The sequence below is a fragment of the Mus pahari genome, chromosome 16, assembly GCF_900095145.1.
Source record: "Mus pahari chromosome 16, PAHARI_EIJ_v1.1, whole genome shotgun sequence".
Taxonomy (NCBI): domain Eukaryota; kingdom Metazoa; phylum Chordata; class Mammalia; order Rodentia; family Muridae; genus Mus; species Mus pahari.
In genome coordinates, this window is record NC_034605.1 from 41,043,433 (window position 1) to 41,061,712 (window position 18,280).

Consider the following 18,280-nt stretch of genomic DNA (forward strand, 5'->3'; position numbering starts at 1 on the left):
CTCTCACAGTACCAAGCCTCAGCTTGTTCTTCATGACACCTTCATGCTTTCAAAACCAGGCTGTGCTGGTCACCCTTCTCCAAGGCCATGTCCCATCAAGCATCCCTTGCTTCCCTTCAGCTCCGCTCCTAGCATACCCCTTCTCAGGCACGTGCTACGCTGATCCTTCAACCAGCCATGCAAGCTCTTCACATCTCCCTGCAAACCTGCTGTCCCTCTTACTGTTTTGTTTTGAGACAGGATTTCCCAACCTGGCCTCAAACTCATAGCAGTCCTCCTGCCCGAACCATTAGAGTTACAGAAGTTAAAGGCATGCACCACCATACTTGGACTTAACCCTCTTACTGCTACTGCCTCAAGGTGACCACCATGCCTTCAGAACTCTGCTCAGCATCTGGGCGCCTTCTCTTAGTGCTCACAGCTCGCAAGTTACCACATACCCTCCACTTTACCCCAGGAGATCACGGCACAGCCTCATTCCCCCTTGATGGCCACAGTCACTGTCTGTCACAGTTTCTCTTGCTTGAATAACTTCACAGTATTCCCGATTCTAGTGTCACCTCCATCAGCCCTCCCGTGAAAGACCCCTAAGAACGAGTTCCACATCACTCCCTGAATGGAGTCCCTCGGGGAGCTCTTGGGGATCAGGTTGAAGTTTGCTAGGTTGGCGGTTATTGTTCTTCGTGAGCATCCTCATCTGTTGCCATGGGAAGCGCTTGGCTTTCAAACCTGACTTGTGGGTCCGGGATTGACAGGCATCTCGTACCTTCATGTGTTGAGCATGGTTGGCTTTCCTCTTTCAACCTGGAACTACCCAGTTGGGGGTGGAGATCCGGGCTCAGGGCCAGACTTTCGGTAAAGCCTTCCCAGAGTCCTCTCTGCCTGTCAGGGCCACTTCCTACCAGCTCCTCCAGCCGCAGGACCATCACCCCATGCAGGGGCTCTGAACAGCTCCTCATCTCACTTCCTACACAGGAGTATCCTTGTAATCTCTACCTCTTCTTCGCCTCCTCAGCATCTTACTCATAGTCTGCCTCACAGTGTATCAAAAACATCTAATGATTCTTTTTTTTCTTTTCCCCCCGAGACAGGGTTTCTCTGTATATCCCTGGCTGTCCTGGAACTCGCTTTGTAGACCAGGCTGGCCTCGAACTCAGAAATCCACCTGCCTCTGCCTCCTGAGTGCTGGGATAAAAGGCGTGCGCCACCACGCCCAGCTCTAATGATTCTTTTTAAAAACATGTTTATTATGCACACAGTGTTCTGCCTGCATATAGGCCTTCATGCCAGAAGAGGGTGCCAGATCCCATTACAGATGGTTGTGAGCCACCATGTGGTTGCTGGGAATTCATCTCAGGACCTCTGGAGAAGCAGTCAGTGTTCTCAACCTCTGAGCTATCTCTCCAACCCCATCTAATCATTTTTTCCTCCCTTGAAGCAGTTTCACATATAATTAATTAATTAAGATGTGGTCTCTCTAGTGTAGTTCTGGCTGTTCCGGATCTCACTCTATAGACTAAGCTTGCCTCAAACTCACAGAGATCCACCCTCATCTGCCTCCTCAGGGCTGCGATTAAAGGTGTGCACCACCCCACCTAGCTTCCCCCTCCCCTTTAAATGAAGATATGTCTGCCTGTCTGTCTGCCTATCTGTCTGTCTATGGATATAGACACATGAAGAAGCAAGAACTCCTGAGAGTGGGATGGTCTCCAGGGGAGAAATGTCCCAGTTAATGTTTCTTTTTTTTTTTTTTTTTTGGTTTTTCGAGACAGGGTTTCTCTGTACAGTCCTGGCTGTCCTGGAACTCACTTTTGTAGACCAGGCTGGCCTTGAACTCAGAAATCCGCCTGCCTCTGCCTCCCGAGTGCTGGGATTAAAGGCGTGCACCACCACGCCCGGCTCCCAGTTAATGTTTCTTAAAGGACTGGCTTATAAACTGCCATCTCCTCGAGCCATGTACCAAGGCGGGTGTTTGCATTCTGAGATACCCTCCACCAGGAAGCAAGAGATGCCTGAGCGCAGAGCTTCTGCACGGGGCCCTGCTTTTGGACAGCCTGTGCGGGCTTCCTTACACCTGCTTCATCCCACCTGCGTGCAGAGCCCAGACTCAGCTTTCTCTTTAATAGTCCCCCGCCCCATGTTCGCTTTTCCTAGACGATCCTGGGAAGCCAGAGGCATGAATTATAATGAAAGTGTCTCCTTGCACTGGGTCACGCCACAGTTCTCATGATCACCTGAAAGGAGACACTGCTAGGGCTGCAGCTCTTTTAGCTGGTCACAAGCTATGTTCAATGCTTTTAATGTGATTTTAAAAACCATTCTGATTTTTATCATTCTTACTGTTCATAAACGGTTTTATTGCTGTGAAGAGACACACCATGACCAAGGCAACTCTTATAAGGACAACATTTAATTGGGGCTGGCTTACATTTTCAGAGGTTCAGTCCATTATCATCATGGTAGGAAGCATGGTGGCAGCAGGCAGACCTGGTCCCAGAGAAGGAGCTGAGAGCTCTACCTCTTGATCTGAAGGCAACAGGAAAGAAACTGTGTGCCACACTGGGCGTAGCTTGGACACAGGAGACCACAAGGCCTGCCTCTATCAGGATACACTTTCTTCAACAAAGCCACATCTCCTTATGGCCACGCATTCGAACAAGTAAGTCTATGAGGGGGCGGGGGGATTCGTATTTAAAACACCACAACCTCACTCCTATTTTTCTTTAAAATGAATTAGTTAGATTGCCGAGCAAGTCTTTCTCAGCTGACCCAGTGCTGGCTGGGCCTCCCCTGCCCCTTGTGCCTCACCCATCCAGAGCCCTCCAAGTTATCTACCCAAACAGGTCATGAGACCCCTTCCCCAAAGACAGGGGCTGTCTGAACCCCGTGGGGGGGGTTCTGGTGGCCCACTATGTCCATGTGTTCAGAGACTTGAGCAAACAACGTATTTTCTATTTCCAAGTTCATAGGGGATCTGCTGGATAGAGTTCTCCCACAGACAGAAGTGTGATCACATGACTTGTCAGCATGTCCTTCGGGAAATACACATACTCCCTCTTGTACCTGACTGATTTAAGTGTAACCGTGATTCTGGCGAGGTGAAACGATTTCTGCATTTCCACAGATAGAATATGTTGATTGACAGCTACGCCTCCAGCCTAGTTTGGGGATCTGACAAAGGGGTGGAATGGGGGCAAACAGGAGACCAAGCACAAGGACCTGATTCACATTTCTAAAGCCCACAGTTTGAAAGCACTGGGAAGTGTTTCACACTGGCAGTCTTAGCGCTATGGAGATGGAGACGGGAGGAGTCCCGGGCTCACTGGCCTACCAGCCTGGCCTACTAGGTAAGTTCTAGGCCAGTGAGAGAGCCTGTGTCCAGAAATGGCACGGATGAATCCTGGGGAGGAACACTACAGTTTGTCCCCCACCTTAGACAATCAAGCACACACACACACACACACACACACACACACACACACAAATAAGTTAACATAACTTCAGGAATGAATATTTAATCATGTATTACTGTCAGTTCACATGGAAATAGAACATTCTTTATGGTGGCCTTCAAGATGACTTATCAAGGTCATGGACTTTGGGTGATTATCTAATCTTGGTCTGTAAGAAAGAAAGAAAATGATGTAAAAATAGGGAGTACAGGCTAAAATAGTGATTATGGTGAAAAGGCATGCCATTATTTAGCATATTTGCCTCTCACTTTCAAGAACTTCTTATTTATATCAAACTATGAAACCCTAAAATGATGAAACTTTTCAACACAGTGTGGACCATGTGGACCACCCTCACAGTGGGTGGACCATCCTCTCAGTGTGTGGACCACCCTCAGTGAGGACCACCCTCACAGTGTGAGGACCACCCTCACAGTGTGAGGACCATCCTCAGGGAGGACCATCCTTGATGCATATAAATAAAATACAGTGCCACAGTCTCCTTATATTTAATAGGCTCCTAATTTACTTAGGTCAAGATTCAGCTTTGAAATGAACCCTACAAAATCTTCTTGCACAAGATGAAGCAAAAATTAGTCATCAGGGGTGGAGATGGCTGAGTGGCTGAGAGGCCTCACTGTTCTTACAGAGGACCAGAGTCTGTTTTCCAGCACCCATGTCAGGTGGCTCACCATAGGTTGTAACTCCAGTTCTAAGCCTCTGGCCTCTGTGGTCACCTACACTCATGTGTACATACCCACACATAGACACATATATACATGAAATAAAAACATATTCTTAAAAAAGACATCTAGAGACATTTAGGACTATCTCTCTCTCTCTCTCTCTCTTTTTTTTTTTTTTAAAGATTTATTTATTTATTATATGTAAGGACACTGTAGCTATCCTCAGACACTCCAGAAGAGGGCGTCAGATCTTGTTACGGATGGTTGTGAGCCACCATGTGGTTCCTGGGATTTGAACTCGAGACCTTCGGAAGAGCAGTCGGGTGCTCTTACCCACTGAGCCATCTCACCAGCCCTAGGACTATCTCTTAATCTGTAAATTCAACTGTTTCCATGGCCAGAGACAAGTGGAAATATCAGAACCATACTGTTAAAAGATGTAGAGGAATTCTAAGGCTGAACTGAGTGGCCCACTGAGGTCAGCAGCTCAACCAAGACTTCAGAGTTATTCTCAGAGCTCGGGGTACTTGGTGGGAGGAGCCTGTACTGCAATCTGTGCTACATAGCAAAACATAGGTGATGGTGGTGTTTGCTTGTTTTAAGCATAAGATAAATTTGAAGTATTTTGTGCTTTCCTAGTATAAAGTAGTAGCTTGATCGAAGTTTTCTTGTAGGCCTCATCTCAAAAATAAGACTTAAAAAAAACAAAAGAAAACCTGTTGTTTTTTTTTTTAGGAGTTAAAAGACTGCTTGTGGACGTTGTACATCGTGGTGCGCACTAGGCTCCGCACCACGATGTACAACGTCCACAAGCAGAGATTTATTTATTTATTATATGTAAGCACACTGTAGCTGTCTTCAGACACTCCAGAAGAGGGAGTCAGATCTTGTTACGGATGGTTGTGAGCCACCATGTGGTTGCTGGGATTCGAACTCCGGACCTTCGGAAGAGCAGTCGGATGCTCTTACCCACTGAGCCATCTCTCCAGCCCCACAAAACCTGTTTTTGACACAGGATCTTGCTAAGCATTGCAGGCTAGCCTCCAGGACAGCTGGGGTGTTTAGGTATGTGACACTATGTAAGGCCTACAAGAAAACTTCGATCAAGCTACTACTTTATACTAGGAAAGCACAAAATACTTCAAATTTATCTTATTATCTTAAATAAAAATGTAAGGGGAGAAAAAAATTAAATGTATTATTTACTATATGAATTTTAAAGACATCATTTTCTTTTTAAACAGAAGGAAAACTTACCTTGGCCTTCTGGCTTTCTCCCTGGGCATTCTAATTAAATCTTCTAAATGTCTATTCCTCTCTTCCAAACTAAAGAAAGAAACAATTGCACTTTACACAGAAATGGACTTTTCTAGAGGAATATTTTGTAGATTCTTTGGAGACTTAGTTACTCTTATATTACTGTGAAAAAAAACCCACCATAACCCAGGCAACAACAGAAAGCATTTAACTGGGGGCTTGTTGACAATTTTAGAGGGTTAGTCCATTGTCGTCATGGCAGGAAGCAGGAAGGCGTGGCACTGAAGCAGCAGATGAACGTTTTACATCTTAATCCACAAGCAGCATGTGGAGAGAGAGGAGAGGGGGAGAGAGAGAGAGAGAGAGAGACAGAGAGAGAGACAGAGACAGAGACAGAGACAGAGACAGACACACACACTGGGCCTGGCATAGGCTTTTAAAACCTCCAATCCTGGGGCTGGTGAGATGGCTCAGCGGTTAAGAGCACGGACTGCTCTTCCAAAGGTCCTGAGTTCAAATCCCAGCAACCACATGGTGGCTCACAACCATCTGTAACAAAAATCTGATGCCCTCTCCTGGAGTGTCTGAAGACAGCTACAGTGTACACACTTATAATAAATAAATAAATAAACAACAACAAAAAACCCTCCAATCCTACCCCCAGGGATACACTTTCTTCAACAAGGCCAAACCTCCTAATCCTTCCCAAGCAGTTCCACAAACAGTGCACCAAGTCTTCAAACGTAAGAGCCTATGGAAGCCGTTCTCATCAAACCGCCACAGAAGCTGAGCGTTTTCCTTACTTGGTTAATTTTTTTCCCTTTATAGGTTCCAGAGCTAAAAGCAAGAATAGATAATAGCAAACAGCACGCCATTCAGTTATCTTTGTTTGCATAGTGCATGCACTGTATAGCCCTGGGGTACTGTGTCAACAGAGCTCCTAATATGGGGTTATGTTACCACAGGAAAATGCTTGGTGGTGTCATAGCATGGTCACAGCATTCTGTTGGCCTGCTAGAGATTTGCATGTTTTCTATTCTTATGCATTGAGAGAGAGAGACAGACAGAGACACAGAAAAAGAGACAGAGAGAAAGACAGAGACAGAGAGACAGAGACAGATATAAATCCCAGCAAGAAAGACATTTAGAATCTCTAATAGACTCTTCAGGGCACATAGTCAACATGCTAAAAAAAAAAAAAGTTTCAAAATAAACTTGTACTAAAAGCTACAAGTACAGAAAAGGCCAATTCAAATTCACTACAGAGGCAAACCTTAACTAGAGAGGAGGAAGATTCTGACCAAGGATCCCAGTAGACCCCCAACCCCTCAGATGGAGAGAGAGACAAGAACAAGTAATATTCAGTTAACCAGAAAATAACCAACCAGGTCACAGGAAGCAGCTCAGCCCTCAGTATTAACTAAGTGTCAGTGGGTTAAAGTCCAATGAACCAATTAACACACTGAATGGCTGCCTGGGTTACAAAGGAAGATCCAAGTTTCTCCTGTCTCTAGGAAATACAACGTAATGGCAAAAATCTGTCACTGATTGAAAGAGACAGATGGAAGTCAAGTTGCCAAGTAATTGAAAGTCAAAAAAACCAGGATGGCGGGGCTCAGGAAACACCAAAGGTGGGCAGAATGTAGTGGTCAGTGAGCTAGCTCGGTGGGCGACAGCTCTTGCCACACAAGCCTCAACCTGAGCTCACTCCCCAAAGCCCACAGTGGAAGGAGATAACTGACTCCCTCTGAGTCACACACACACACACACACACACACACACACACACACACACACACACACACACACGTGCGCGCGCGCGCACACACACACACTCAGGCAAGTCTGTGTATATCCAAACACACACTAATTGAGAGAAAACAAAAACCCAAACAAAATGTTAAGGGTGTAAAGCAGATGTTTTTACCTGGGTTAGGTCATGACATAGATCATTTTGTACCCTTAGAACTGTGACTGACATTTAGTGCCACTATTCAGGATGTTAGAACATTTTCTATGCCTCAAGTTCTTCTGCTTGTAACAGTGACCATCATCTTTAGAAACTGACAAGTGCACAGGACACTCTCTGTATTTGTGTTGTATTGTAGAAACAGGTTAAGGGGGTTCTTGTCCTCCCTCTTCCTAACTTGGACCTGATATCAACCCTGATACCCCAAACTTCCAGCCCACCTCTGACAGATGTTCAGAATTTGGATTTGGGATAGGAATAAGGTAAGAGTGGCTCTTAGACTCATCTATTGATCTCTGTTGTCTAGATTCCTGTTCTCGAGGTTGTACACTTTCATAATCAGCCGGGCTAGGCCAGTCAGCCCCTTCTTGGGAAGGATGTGAAAGACTGGGGTCAGGTTGAACTGTTTCCTGGCCATTCTGTTGTTTGGGATTGCACAATAAATTTTGTTGGTTTGGTTGGTTTTCGGTTTTTTAAGACAGGGTGGGGGTGGGGATTCTCTGTGTAGCCCTGGCTGTTCTGGAACTCCATCTGTAGACCAGGTTGACCTCAAACTCAAAGATCCATCTGCACTGCATTCCCAAGGGCTGGGATTAAAGACACACCTGCACACCTAGCTGCCCAGGAAGTGTAAGGTGTGGCAGTCCCACCTGGAGAAGGCTGGGTCACACTGGAAGGTCCACGCCCTGTGTATTGCAGTAGTGCCAGCGCCAGTTTATTGGAGCCTGCATGTCTACCCACAGCTGCCTCTGTCCGTGGTAAGGTTTCTCATTTGTGTGACTTTGCAAGCAGATGCTTAGGTAACCACACATGTGGGGGCTGTTCTCCCACTCCGGTTAGGGGAGCCTCTCTCTGACAGGCAGAACCGGGTATCACCAACTCTGGGGAGTGGAGCTGTGGGCTGGCGATGCCCCGGCAGGGAAAAGGTAGCTGCAGGGTGGCTCCCTGGGGTAAATGGTTTGGCAAGCAACAGTCAGTTGGCGCTCAGCAGTTCCTCTTCGCCCTGTGATGGTAACCCTGCCACAAAGCTGTCACTGAAGGAGGAAGGAAGTCTTGTGTGCTGGTTCCCATTGCTGAGCTGTGGTCCAGCTTCCAAATGGGCCCAGAGATGCTCACCAACTTTGCAGAGGACACTGGCTGCTTAGTTCTGGGGCACAGGGTGGCCTTTGGCAAACTTGAGGACCAACTGACTGCCATGCTCGATCGATATTGGGGCTCTCAGCACCAATTTGCCCTACCGCCCCCCCAGAGTCTGCTGTGTGGTGGCTGTCTGTCCACCAGGCGGGAGAGGGCGGGGGAGGCAGTGCTGACAAGCTCAGGTCTGTTCTACGGATCAACTGCTGGCACAGGCAGGATGGTAGTTCCATCCTGAAGAGGGAATGGAGCTGGTGTTGGTGGGGACGCAGTGAAGACAGCTGATTCCTGATGAGATCGTCAGCTGGAGAGAATAAAGCCTTTGACTTCTAGTGTCTCCTTCCGGCGGCGGACAGTCGAGTGGCCATTCCTCACCATAGCTCTACCACCCACAGGGGTGGGGCCATGGTCTCTTCTTCCTGTGGCTGGACCGCAGGTAAGACAGGAACAGCACCTCACAGCCTAGCAGCCAGATTACCCAAGTCCAATGAAGATTTTAAAAAAAATAAACGAAATCCAAGACTATAAGTCTCAAATTGCCTATTGAGATACTTTTACTTTGGATTAAATATAAGCTGGTGGTACCTTTTTAAGAAGTTCGTTTGTAATACCAAAATTCTCAGAGAAAGCTATAAAACTCTTGAAAACAGCAGAAGGCAAGTAAGCAGTCTGTCAGAAGCCAGGCTGTGCTCCGACTCCCAGTGTCCCCCAGACGAAAGAAGTAATAAAGTAGCTTATTCTGAACCGGGTTGGGGGGGGGGGTATCATGGTTTAGTCTATACTAAAGGATACACACCGTTATCCTATTTCTAAGAGTCAGAGAAAAAAAAATCTTAGAAGTCAGAAAATAAAACAAAACATCAGTAGATGGTCAAAAAATTTTAAAAAATAGTTTTATTAACTTACTGTGCAATCTGAGAACGGGATATTTCAAGTCTTTGGTCAGCACATTTGATAATTTCTTCATATGATGTTACCTTGAGAAAACAAATGTGGTTTTTTTTTTTTTATAAATACGAGTATTTGTATTTAATTTTATTTTCTCCTTTTAAAAATCTTTACAAGTTGAAGTTTAATTATTTGATGACAATAAGTAAAATTTTTACAACAGACAAAACATTCTATTTTGGTATCAGAAATATGAATAACAATGGCTTTAAACCCTCTCCTCACAGGAAATGGGCGACCCAGAAACTCACTGTAATCTACTGTGTTCCTCACAATGATACAGGGGCCAGGTACTGATTATAGCCTATTAGGTTAAGTTAATGCAGACTTGATTGGCTTATGCCTGCAATTTCAGCACCTGTGGGGCTGAGGCACCAGAATTTGGGATTCCAAGGCCAGACTGGGCCACATATGGAGACATTGTCTCAAGACACCAAAATGAAAACAAAAAGTAAAGTAAAACACTAACTTGGTAAGATGCTTAATTACTTTAAAGATAAAGTAACAAAATTAAGACTTTCTTGGGCACTTCCCAGCTACCCAGCTAATGGGGCCATTAGGGGTAAAAGTGGCTCTGCAAACCTCAGATCCCTTTAGTTCTGGAGTTCGGTTAGATCTGAAGTGATGTTGGGGTTGAGTTTATCATTGGTGTTTGGTTTGGTTTTTACTCTGAGGATCAAAAGCAGGGCACACACTGGGCAGACAGCCTTCCATCTGGGCCACACCCCAGCCTGACATTTTCTGAAGTAGGTTTTGTTTTGTTCTGTTTTGTTTCTGCGGGGAGACCTGTACCTTATTTATCAGGCTGCCTATGTGTCTCCGGTACTTGTCATTCTCCTCAATGAGTCTGCTGTAGTGGTCTTCTTTGCTCTCTAGAAGCCCTCCCAGCTTTGTGATCTATGGAGAGACATCAGCAAAAATGTAACCTGGAAACCACCATGAGATGGGTGTAAAATAAAAAAAGAAACCCATCAGCTCTAATGTATTGTACTGTCCTCTGAAACTGAGCTCTAATGGCGCAGATGGCTGGATCTGGGGGTGGGTTTACAGGGCAGCAGTTATGATAAGACTTTTATTGATTCTGTTGTTTTCTACTGTGAAACAGATTTGTAAATAGCCAAGCAACTGCTAGTATCTGCAAACATGAATCACACCCAGGTCTCGTTACCATCCTTTGCACAGACAGCTCATACAGAGGCGTGCTTGACTGGGAGCTAAAGCTGTGATGTGTGTGACGATGTTGAGCCTCCCTTGCAAATGATACACACGTCTAAGGCTCAGCTTCATGTACAGTCCAGCCTACTGGCCTATTTTTTTTTTTCAAGAATACTATTGGAATTAAATATTATACGGGTTGGCGAGGTGTAGCCAAGGGCTGGCTAAGGCACCTGCAGCCATAGCTGATGATCTGAGTTTTATCCCCCAGACCCATACAGAAAGGGGAAAACCAACTCCTGCAAGTTGTCCTCTGACCTCCATGTGTGCCATGGCACTTTGCATGACAACACACACACACACACACACACACACACACCCCAATCAAACGTAATAAAAGTTTTAAATAAAAAGTTAATTTTTTTGAGAGTGGCATTTAGGGTCATTAGGAAAGCTTATTAATAATTTTCTCTGAAAGCTAATTTTCAAAGCAATTATAGAAGAAAAACTGCAGAAAACATCCTACTAAATAGCAGTGACAAGAGTGATTTTTCAGGGCTGGAGAGTTGGCTCAGTGGTTAAGAGATCTTCTGGTGTGTCTGAAGACAGCTACAGTGTGCTTATATACAATAATAAATAAATCTCTGGCCGGAGCGAGCGGGGCCAGAGTGATCAGAGTTCCCCAATTCCCAGCAACCACATGATGGTTCACAATCATCTGTACAGCTACAGCATACTCATATACATAAATAAATATTTTTAAAAAATAGTGATTTTCAGTCTTCTTACACTTTATACATACTTATATATTGGTAGAGGAGGACCCTATAGAGTAATGGTAAAAAAGTATGCTATAGAGGCTGCAACAATCCCTCCCTCTCTTTTTCCTTCTCTTTTCTTTCCAGGGATGGGAAAAAAAACCTAGGGTCTAGCTTCTGATAGGTGAGCTCTACTTCCAGGACATTTATTATTATTATTATTATTATTATTATTAATTAATTTATTTATTTGAGGCAGGGTTTCCCGAAGTTGGCCAGGCTGGCCTTGAACTCGGTGTATAGCCTAAATTAGTCTCACCCTTGAAACCCTCCTTCCCTAGCCTCTAGGGATCTGGGATGAGAGGCATGGACTGCCACTTTTCTTCTCTTTTAAAGGTGAATGGCTATGTAATGAATAGAGTACCCAATTCTGCTCTTAAGTCATTTAGAAATAAAGAACAGACTTCTGTGCTGTGTCAGAAGCATTATCGGTCTTTTTCATTACAGTGAGACCATGGAGAGTTCCAGTACCGTTTTCATTGTATTTGTGGCAGTGTAATAATCTATCTAAGACACGCAAACTCTACTGTGATAAAATTAGGACAGTTCACATTTCCATCTCTGTAGATCTTTTAAAAACAATCTTTGAGGGCTGGAGAGATGGCTCAGTGGTTAAGAGCACTGACTGTTCTTCCAAAGGTCCTGAGTTCAATTCCCAGCAACCACATGGTGGCTCACAACCATCTATAATGAGATCTGATGCCCTCTTCTGGTGTGTCTGAAGACAGCTACAGTGTACTTACATATAATAATAAATAAATCTTAAAAAAAGAAAAAAACAAAACAAAAAAAAAAAATCTTTGATTATTGTGTAACAGTTATACATATTTATGCAGCTAAATGAATGGAACAGGAGGATACTAAAGTAAAGGAGATACATCAGCCCCAGGAAGATAAACACTGTGTGTTGTGTTTCTTAGACAGATGCTTTTAAACAGTTGAAGTCAATGTCCAGTCACAATGTCTAGAGGCTCAGAAGAATGAGGAGAAGTCGGGATAGCAGGGGCTGGACAACTGGTATCAGAACATGGAGAGTAGTGATAGATCCAGTGTCCACAGTGACAAGTAACATATCCTATAAATAATCGGTGGGGAAGCAGCCAAAATTCCAAATACTAAAGTAAGAATCTTCTTACTTATGGTAAGAAGAAAGAGATTGATTAATATACATTGTATATATGTATACTAAAATACAGTACAAACAACGGAATATTGCACTGTGTTTTTAACTGTTTTCTGTAATTGTCTAAACACCAAAATCATGTTTTTATTTTCTTCCATTTTTCTGCATTCTCTTTTGGACCACTCTAGTTAAACTAAGAGTTACTTGCAACCATGTGACTGAACGCAGCAAGTAAAGTAGCTCAGACAAAGACCTCAACGTGCTTCATCCACAGTGAAAAGTACCACAAATGTCGGACAGCTGTGTGCGGTGAACGCCTGTAAGCCCAGGACTTCAGAAGCTGAAGTGGGCCATTATGGGAGGAAGACTGGCTTGAACTAGACAGTAAAATCCTATCTCCAAAAATAAATACAGGCTGGAGAGATGGCTCAGCAGTCCAGAGCATGTTTGTTGCTCTTTCGGAGGACTTGAGTTTGGTTCCCAGCACCGGCATCAGACAGCTCATACTCAACTATATAACACCAGCTCCAGGTGATATGACATCCTCTTCTGGCCACTGAGGGCATGATGTACATAAACACAAATAAAGAACATTTTTAAGACAAAACACTTAAAAAAGGAGGGTTACGGCTAGGAGTAGGTAGAATGCTTGCCTGGTAGGAGGAAAGCCTTGGGTTGGATCCCTAGAAATGGGGAAAATAAAATCACGTTTACCTTTTGGCTTCTGTGTTTTGAAAGGCATACGTATTAGCCTAAAAACAAATTATGTTGAGCAATATTTACATTTTTATAAGCATTTTAAAAATTAATTTTTATTTTATGTGTATGGATGTTTTACCTGCATGTGTGTCTGCATACTCATTGCAGATCTGGCATCCTGAGAGGTAAGAGGAAGGCACTGGATTTCTTGAAATTGGATTTACAGACAGTTGTGAGCTACCTTGCAAGTGGTGAGAATTGAACCTGAGTCCTCTAGAATTGCAGCTTATGCACCCAGCCATTTCTCCAGCCTGATATGTACATGAAAATACATTCATATTTTTGTTGACAGTACTGCTACAGTGCCAGTGTGAATATTTTAATGCTACTTTAATAATATGTTGAAGGTTGATAACTTCTTCAAATGTAATCGATGGCACTGGGTATAAAAGGGACCATAAGGCATCGGTCTGTCTTACCAAGAAATCAAGTTCCTCATTCAGATTGTGGTATTTATCCAGTTTGACTGCCAACAACACAGGCGCATCTCTGGCACTCTTGACCTCGGGTGCATCAAAACCTGTGATCTGAGATTAGATATGTTTGTACACATTTCAGTCCTTACACACTCTTAGCATTTCACAGTATCATTTTAGCTTGAGAATCAGAGGAAGAGGGTTGGAGAGATGGCTCAGCAGTTACGAGCATGTACTGATCATACAGAGGACCCAGGTTTGGTTCCCAGGACCACATGGTGGCCTCACCAACATCTGTAATTGCAACTTCATGGGATCTGATGCCCTCTTCTGGCCTCTTGCATATATATAGTCCACACACGTGCAGGCAAAACACTCATATATATAAAAGTGATATGAGGCTGGATTCATAGAAATACAGAACTTGCCAGTGGATGAGGGCCCACACCTTCAATCCCATCACTTGGAAGGCAGAGGCAGGCAGATCTTTGTGGGCTCTAGGACAGTCGAGGCTACACAGAGAGTCCCTCTCTCAAAAAGCCAAAAACAAACAAACAGCCCAGAACTTAGAGCTAGAAGGATATTACCAAAGTTGCTAAGAGAACATGACTATCTGTCGTGGATTTCCAATGAAGCCAAGCATAACATGCTAAACTCACCTCAATAGTGTGCTCCTGACGTGCCTTTTCATTAGCAATTAACTCTTTAAGAGTCGCAATTCTGTTTTTATGTTTCAGTAACTAGAAAAAAAATTTGTATATTTTAGGGGAAAAGAAATTAACTACTAAAACATTTATGATAAAATCATCCAACTACTCAACGACCAATCTTTAAACGATATCATGGTTTTACCACTTCCATGACAAAGAGTTCCTACAGAAGGCCCAAGACTGCTCTGCTTGGCAAGACAAGCTGGCAAGTCACCTGGAACCCTGCATTGTCTGAGGGGTACAGCCCCAACCATGAATGACACACTGTTGTTCTCAGTATCTTGTTTAGACTTAACACTCGCCTGCTTTCTGGTGGGTGGGACTTTGGTACATGGCTCCCTCAATCAAACATCTATGGACAAGTGGTTCTACTGAATTAGCAGATGGCCCTTCACCCTGTGATCACTGTTTAGAGCAAGGGGAAATGATGCGCAGATTTTGTGACTCCTCCAGGACACATGGAACCCTGGCTGCTTTCTCTTGGCTGCCTTTTGGTATGAGACATCCTAGTTAGCCGAATGCAGAGTCCCGTTCAGTTCCTGGAGTTCGTGGTGGAAAGAAAGAACCAACTCCTGTGGCTCTGGGTGTGGCTCTGGGTGTGGTGGCTCCCATTCCTAGCTACTGAGCCATCTCATCAATCCCATGTGAATAAAACTTCCCAATGGAGATTTCAGTTGTAAGTAAGTCAAATGTTATATATTGGATCTACTTCTAAAAGGCATAATTAAGCTAGTCTGGTCCCCAAGCACTTTTAAAACAAATCCAGAACTTTAGGAGCAACTGTTCTGTGATGTTTTAGCTAGCTCTTCCCAGTAAACTGAATCAGGTTTTAGAAAAAAAGAACACAGTACCTCTTTATCTAAGTCTTTCTTTTTAAGCTGACAGTCCTTCAGCCTTTGCAGCATCATATCATTAGCTTTCTTACTCTCTTGGCAAAGCTCGGCATCAGGAATGGCGAGGTCCTAAGGATAATGGTTTGAGAAACTAGATTGAAAGGTTTTCACTGAAGCTAAAATGGAGGAGAACTGTTTAGAAATAAGGGGCCAGGCCGGGTGGTGGTGGCACATGCCTTTAATCCCAGCACTTGGGAGGCAGAGGCAGGTGGATTTCTGAGTTCGAGGCCAGCCTGGTCTACGGAGTGAGTTCCAGGACAGCCAGGGCTACACAGAGAAACCCTGTCTCAACATAAACAAACAAACAAACGAAACCCAAAACACAGCAAGCCATGCCCTCAAATTCCAGTTCAAAGGATTGTTTTCCCAGTGGAAGAAGTGTACAACAGAAGAAAAGCCTCATTTGACAATCTTGCAAGCACACACCCTTTTGTATCATTTTTGTTGAATACAGTTGCTGCCCAGGACAGAAGCAAGTGGAGTTTCCTATTAAGGAAACTGGCTGAGAAACTTTATGTTCCTTGAACAAGTCACATAGCCACCATATGTAAGGCTGGGATTTGAACTCATTAATAAATACTTCATTTAAAAATTATTCATTTACTCAATCTATGGATATATGGGTGTTTTGCCTCCATGTATGTCAGATTCCCACAAAGGCCAGGAGAATGGTTAGATCCAATTACAGGTGGTTCTGAATCAACATGTGGACCCTGGGAATCGAACCTGGGTTCTGTGGGACGGTGGCTCTTAACTCCTGAGCCACTTCTCTAATACTGTTACTTCATTGTTCATTCTACCAATGTATACAATTGCTGCCCCCCAACTACATTTTAATTAGGCAGACAACTCATTAATGTGAACACTCACTAAGGGCAGACTGGCTCAGAATAAAAGACAACTACCCTGGAAACGGGAAGTACTAGATGGCTGGTTACTATCTTTATTCCTTACCACTGTATCTTTCCATCTGACTACATTCACCTGTTAGTACTGAACATCAAAGATAAACAGCTCCGAAGCCTGAAGCCAGGGAGCAGGAGGCGCTGGGCAGCTAGAGGTCCGGTTCTGTCTTTTCTTCTCCTGCGACTTAACCCTGCTACCTTTCACAGCCTCCCTCAGTTCACTCCAACTGAAGTATATGCTTGATTTCTTTGTTGTTTTCTTTATTTTGTTTCGTTTTTTTACCTGACACATGAGAAGTCCTATTCTCAGGGCCAAAAGGCTGTGAATTCCAGAGGTCAGTGGAGACGTTTTCTTTAGAGGTTGGAGCTCCAGGTTTTCTTTACAAGATGAGCAATTCAGGAACAAATTACAATGTGTCCCCTTTGTATCCTACATGTGCACAATTCAGATTTATCACCATAAAGTCAAAGGACCCAAGTTAGTGTTTAAACAAAACACTGATAAGACATGCTTAAAGCGCTGAGCAATGGTTCTGAAGCATTTTACCATGGGATACCTGTATAATCTTAAATTTTATTGAGAAACACAAAGCAAACTTAAAAAAAATCATTGAGGACCAGATTTGTTACATTAGAAATTATAACTGAACACTTTTAGAGTATTTGTTTACTAATTCATTTGGCTAACAATCCATTGTCTCAACATAAATAGACCTTTTATTAATATTATATTTTCCAAAATAAAAATATTAGTGTAGGAGCAGTTTCCTTGGTTTTGCAGTTTTGGGGGTGGTATTGAGTATCAGACTCTGAATCTTAATTGTGCTTAGCACAGCAAGAACCCTGGCTCATTTGTAACTAATTTGAATTCTATAGTTGAAAAGACAGCAGGATTCTCATGTGTGATCCGCATATCCTGTGGTGGTTTGAGTAAGAGTGCCCCTCCATAGGCTCACTTATTTGAATGCTTGGTTACCAGGGAGTGGAACTCTTTTGAAAGGATTAGAAGGATTAGGAGATGTGTCCTTGTAGTAGGCGTGGCTTTGTTGGAGGAAGTGTGTCACTGAGGGTGGTGGGCTTTTCAGGTTTCAAAGGCTAATGTCAGGCCCGGAGTCTCTTCCTTGGTCTACAGATCATAATGTAACTCTCAGCTATTGCTTCAGTACCTGCCTGTATGTTGCCCTGTTCCCTGACATGATGATAATGGACTAAACCTCTGAAACTGTAAACAAGCCCATATTAAAGACTTTCTTTTATAAGAGCTGCCTTGGTCATGGTATCTCTTCACAGCAATAGAACAGTGACTAGTACACAGTCTATCAACCAGGAGGGCAATTACATTACCACATGTCACAGAGTTTCTAAAATACCATATACTTGGGAGAAGCAATGATGTCTTTTGAGAGAGGATATCTCTCAAAACTGGGATTCCTACATGCACAACAAATTCTCCAATAATTATCTGCCTCTGCCCTTTCTTTAAATTTTTAAGACAATGTTGCCAAGGCTGGCTTTGAACTTGGGATCCTTCTACTTCAGACCCCAAATGTCTGAGATTATAAGCATGTGTTATAACTAGCAACAGCCGTATCTTTTGTTCCATGCCATTAGCTTAGTTACAAACATATTCATTTCACCACATGAGTTCCAGAGTCTGAGCCACTTTCAAGCTGATTGTCCCTTTTAAGAACACTCTTAAAAAAAAAAAAAAAAAAAAAAAAAAGCCAGGTGTGGTGGTGCATGCCTTTAATCCCAGCACTCGGGAGGGAGAGGCAGGCAGATTTCTGTGAGCTCAAGGACAGCCAAGGCTACACAGAAAAACCATGACTTGAAAATAAACAAAAGAGGCAGGCGGATTTCTGAGTTCCAGGTCTACAAAGTAAGTTCCAGGACAGCCAAGGCTATACAGAGAAACCCTGTCTCGAAAAACCAAAAAAGAAAAGAAACAAAAGAGCTGGACGTGGTGGCGCATGCCTTTAATCCCAGCACTTGGGAGGCAGAGGCAGGCAGATTTCTGAGTTTGAGGCCAGCCTGGTCTACAAAGTGAGTTCCAGGA

The 18,280-nt window shown here is 43.7% G+C and overlaps 1 protein-coding gene across 3 annotated transcripts in view; it reads right to left on the minus strand.

Moving 5' to 3' along the window:
- Window positions 1-3,499: 3,499 nt before the first annotated feature.
- Window positions 3,500-18,280, minus strand: part of Cage1 (cancer antigen 1) — a 33,495-nt gene continuing 18,714 nt past the window's right edge. Inside the window, exons 5-12 of one of the 3 annotated variants that reach the window (XM_029547564.1) lie at window positions 16,508-16,654; window positions 15,278-15,388; window positions 14,376-14,456; window positions 13,720-13,827; window positions 10,238-10,342; window positions 9,404-9,474; window positions 5,396-5,464; window positions 3,500-3,621 (exon numbers count right to left, since the gene is read on the minus strand). In XM_029547564.1, coding sequence (XP_029403424.1) covers window positions 3,537-3,621; window positions 5,396-5,464; window positions 9,404-9,474; window positions 10,238-10,342; window positions 13,720-13,827; window positions 14,376-14,456; window positions 15,278-15,388; window positions 16,508-16,654 — 777 coding nt within the window. In that variant the 3' untranslated portion in view covers window positions 3,500-3,536. The remainder of the gene's footprint in view (window positions 3,622-5,395; window positions 5,465-9,403; window positions 9,475-10,237; window positions 10,343-13,719; window positions 13,828-14,375; window positions 14,457-15,277; window positions 15,389-16,507; window positions 16,655-18,280) is intronic. The other 2 variants (XM_029547563.1, XM_029547565.1) reach the window with 2 other exon arrangements.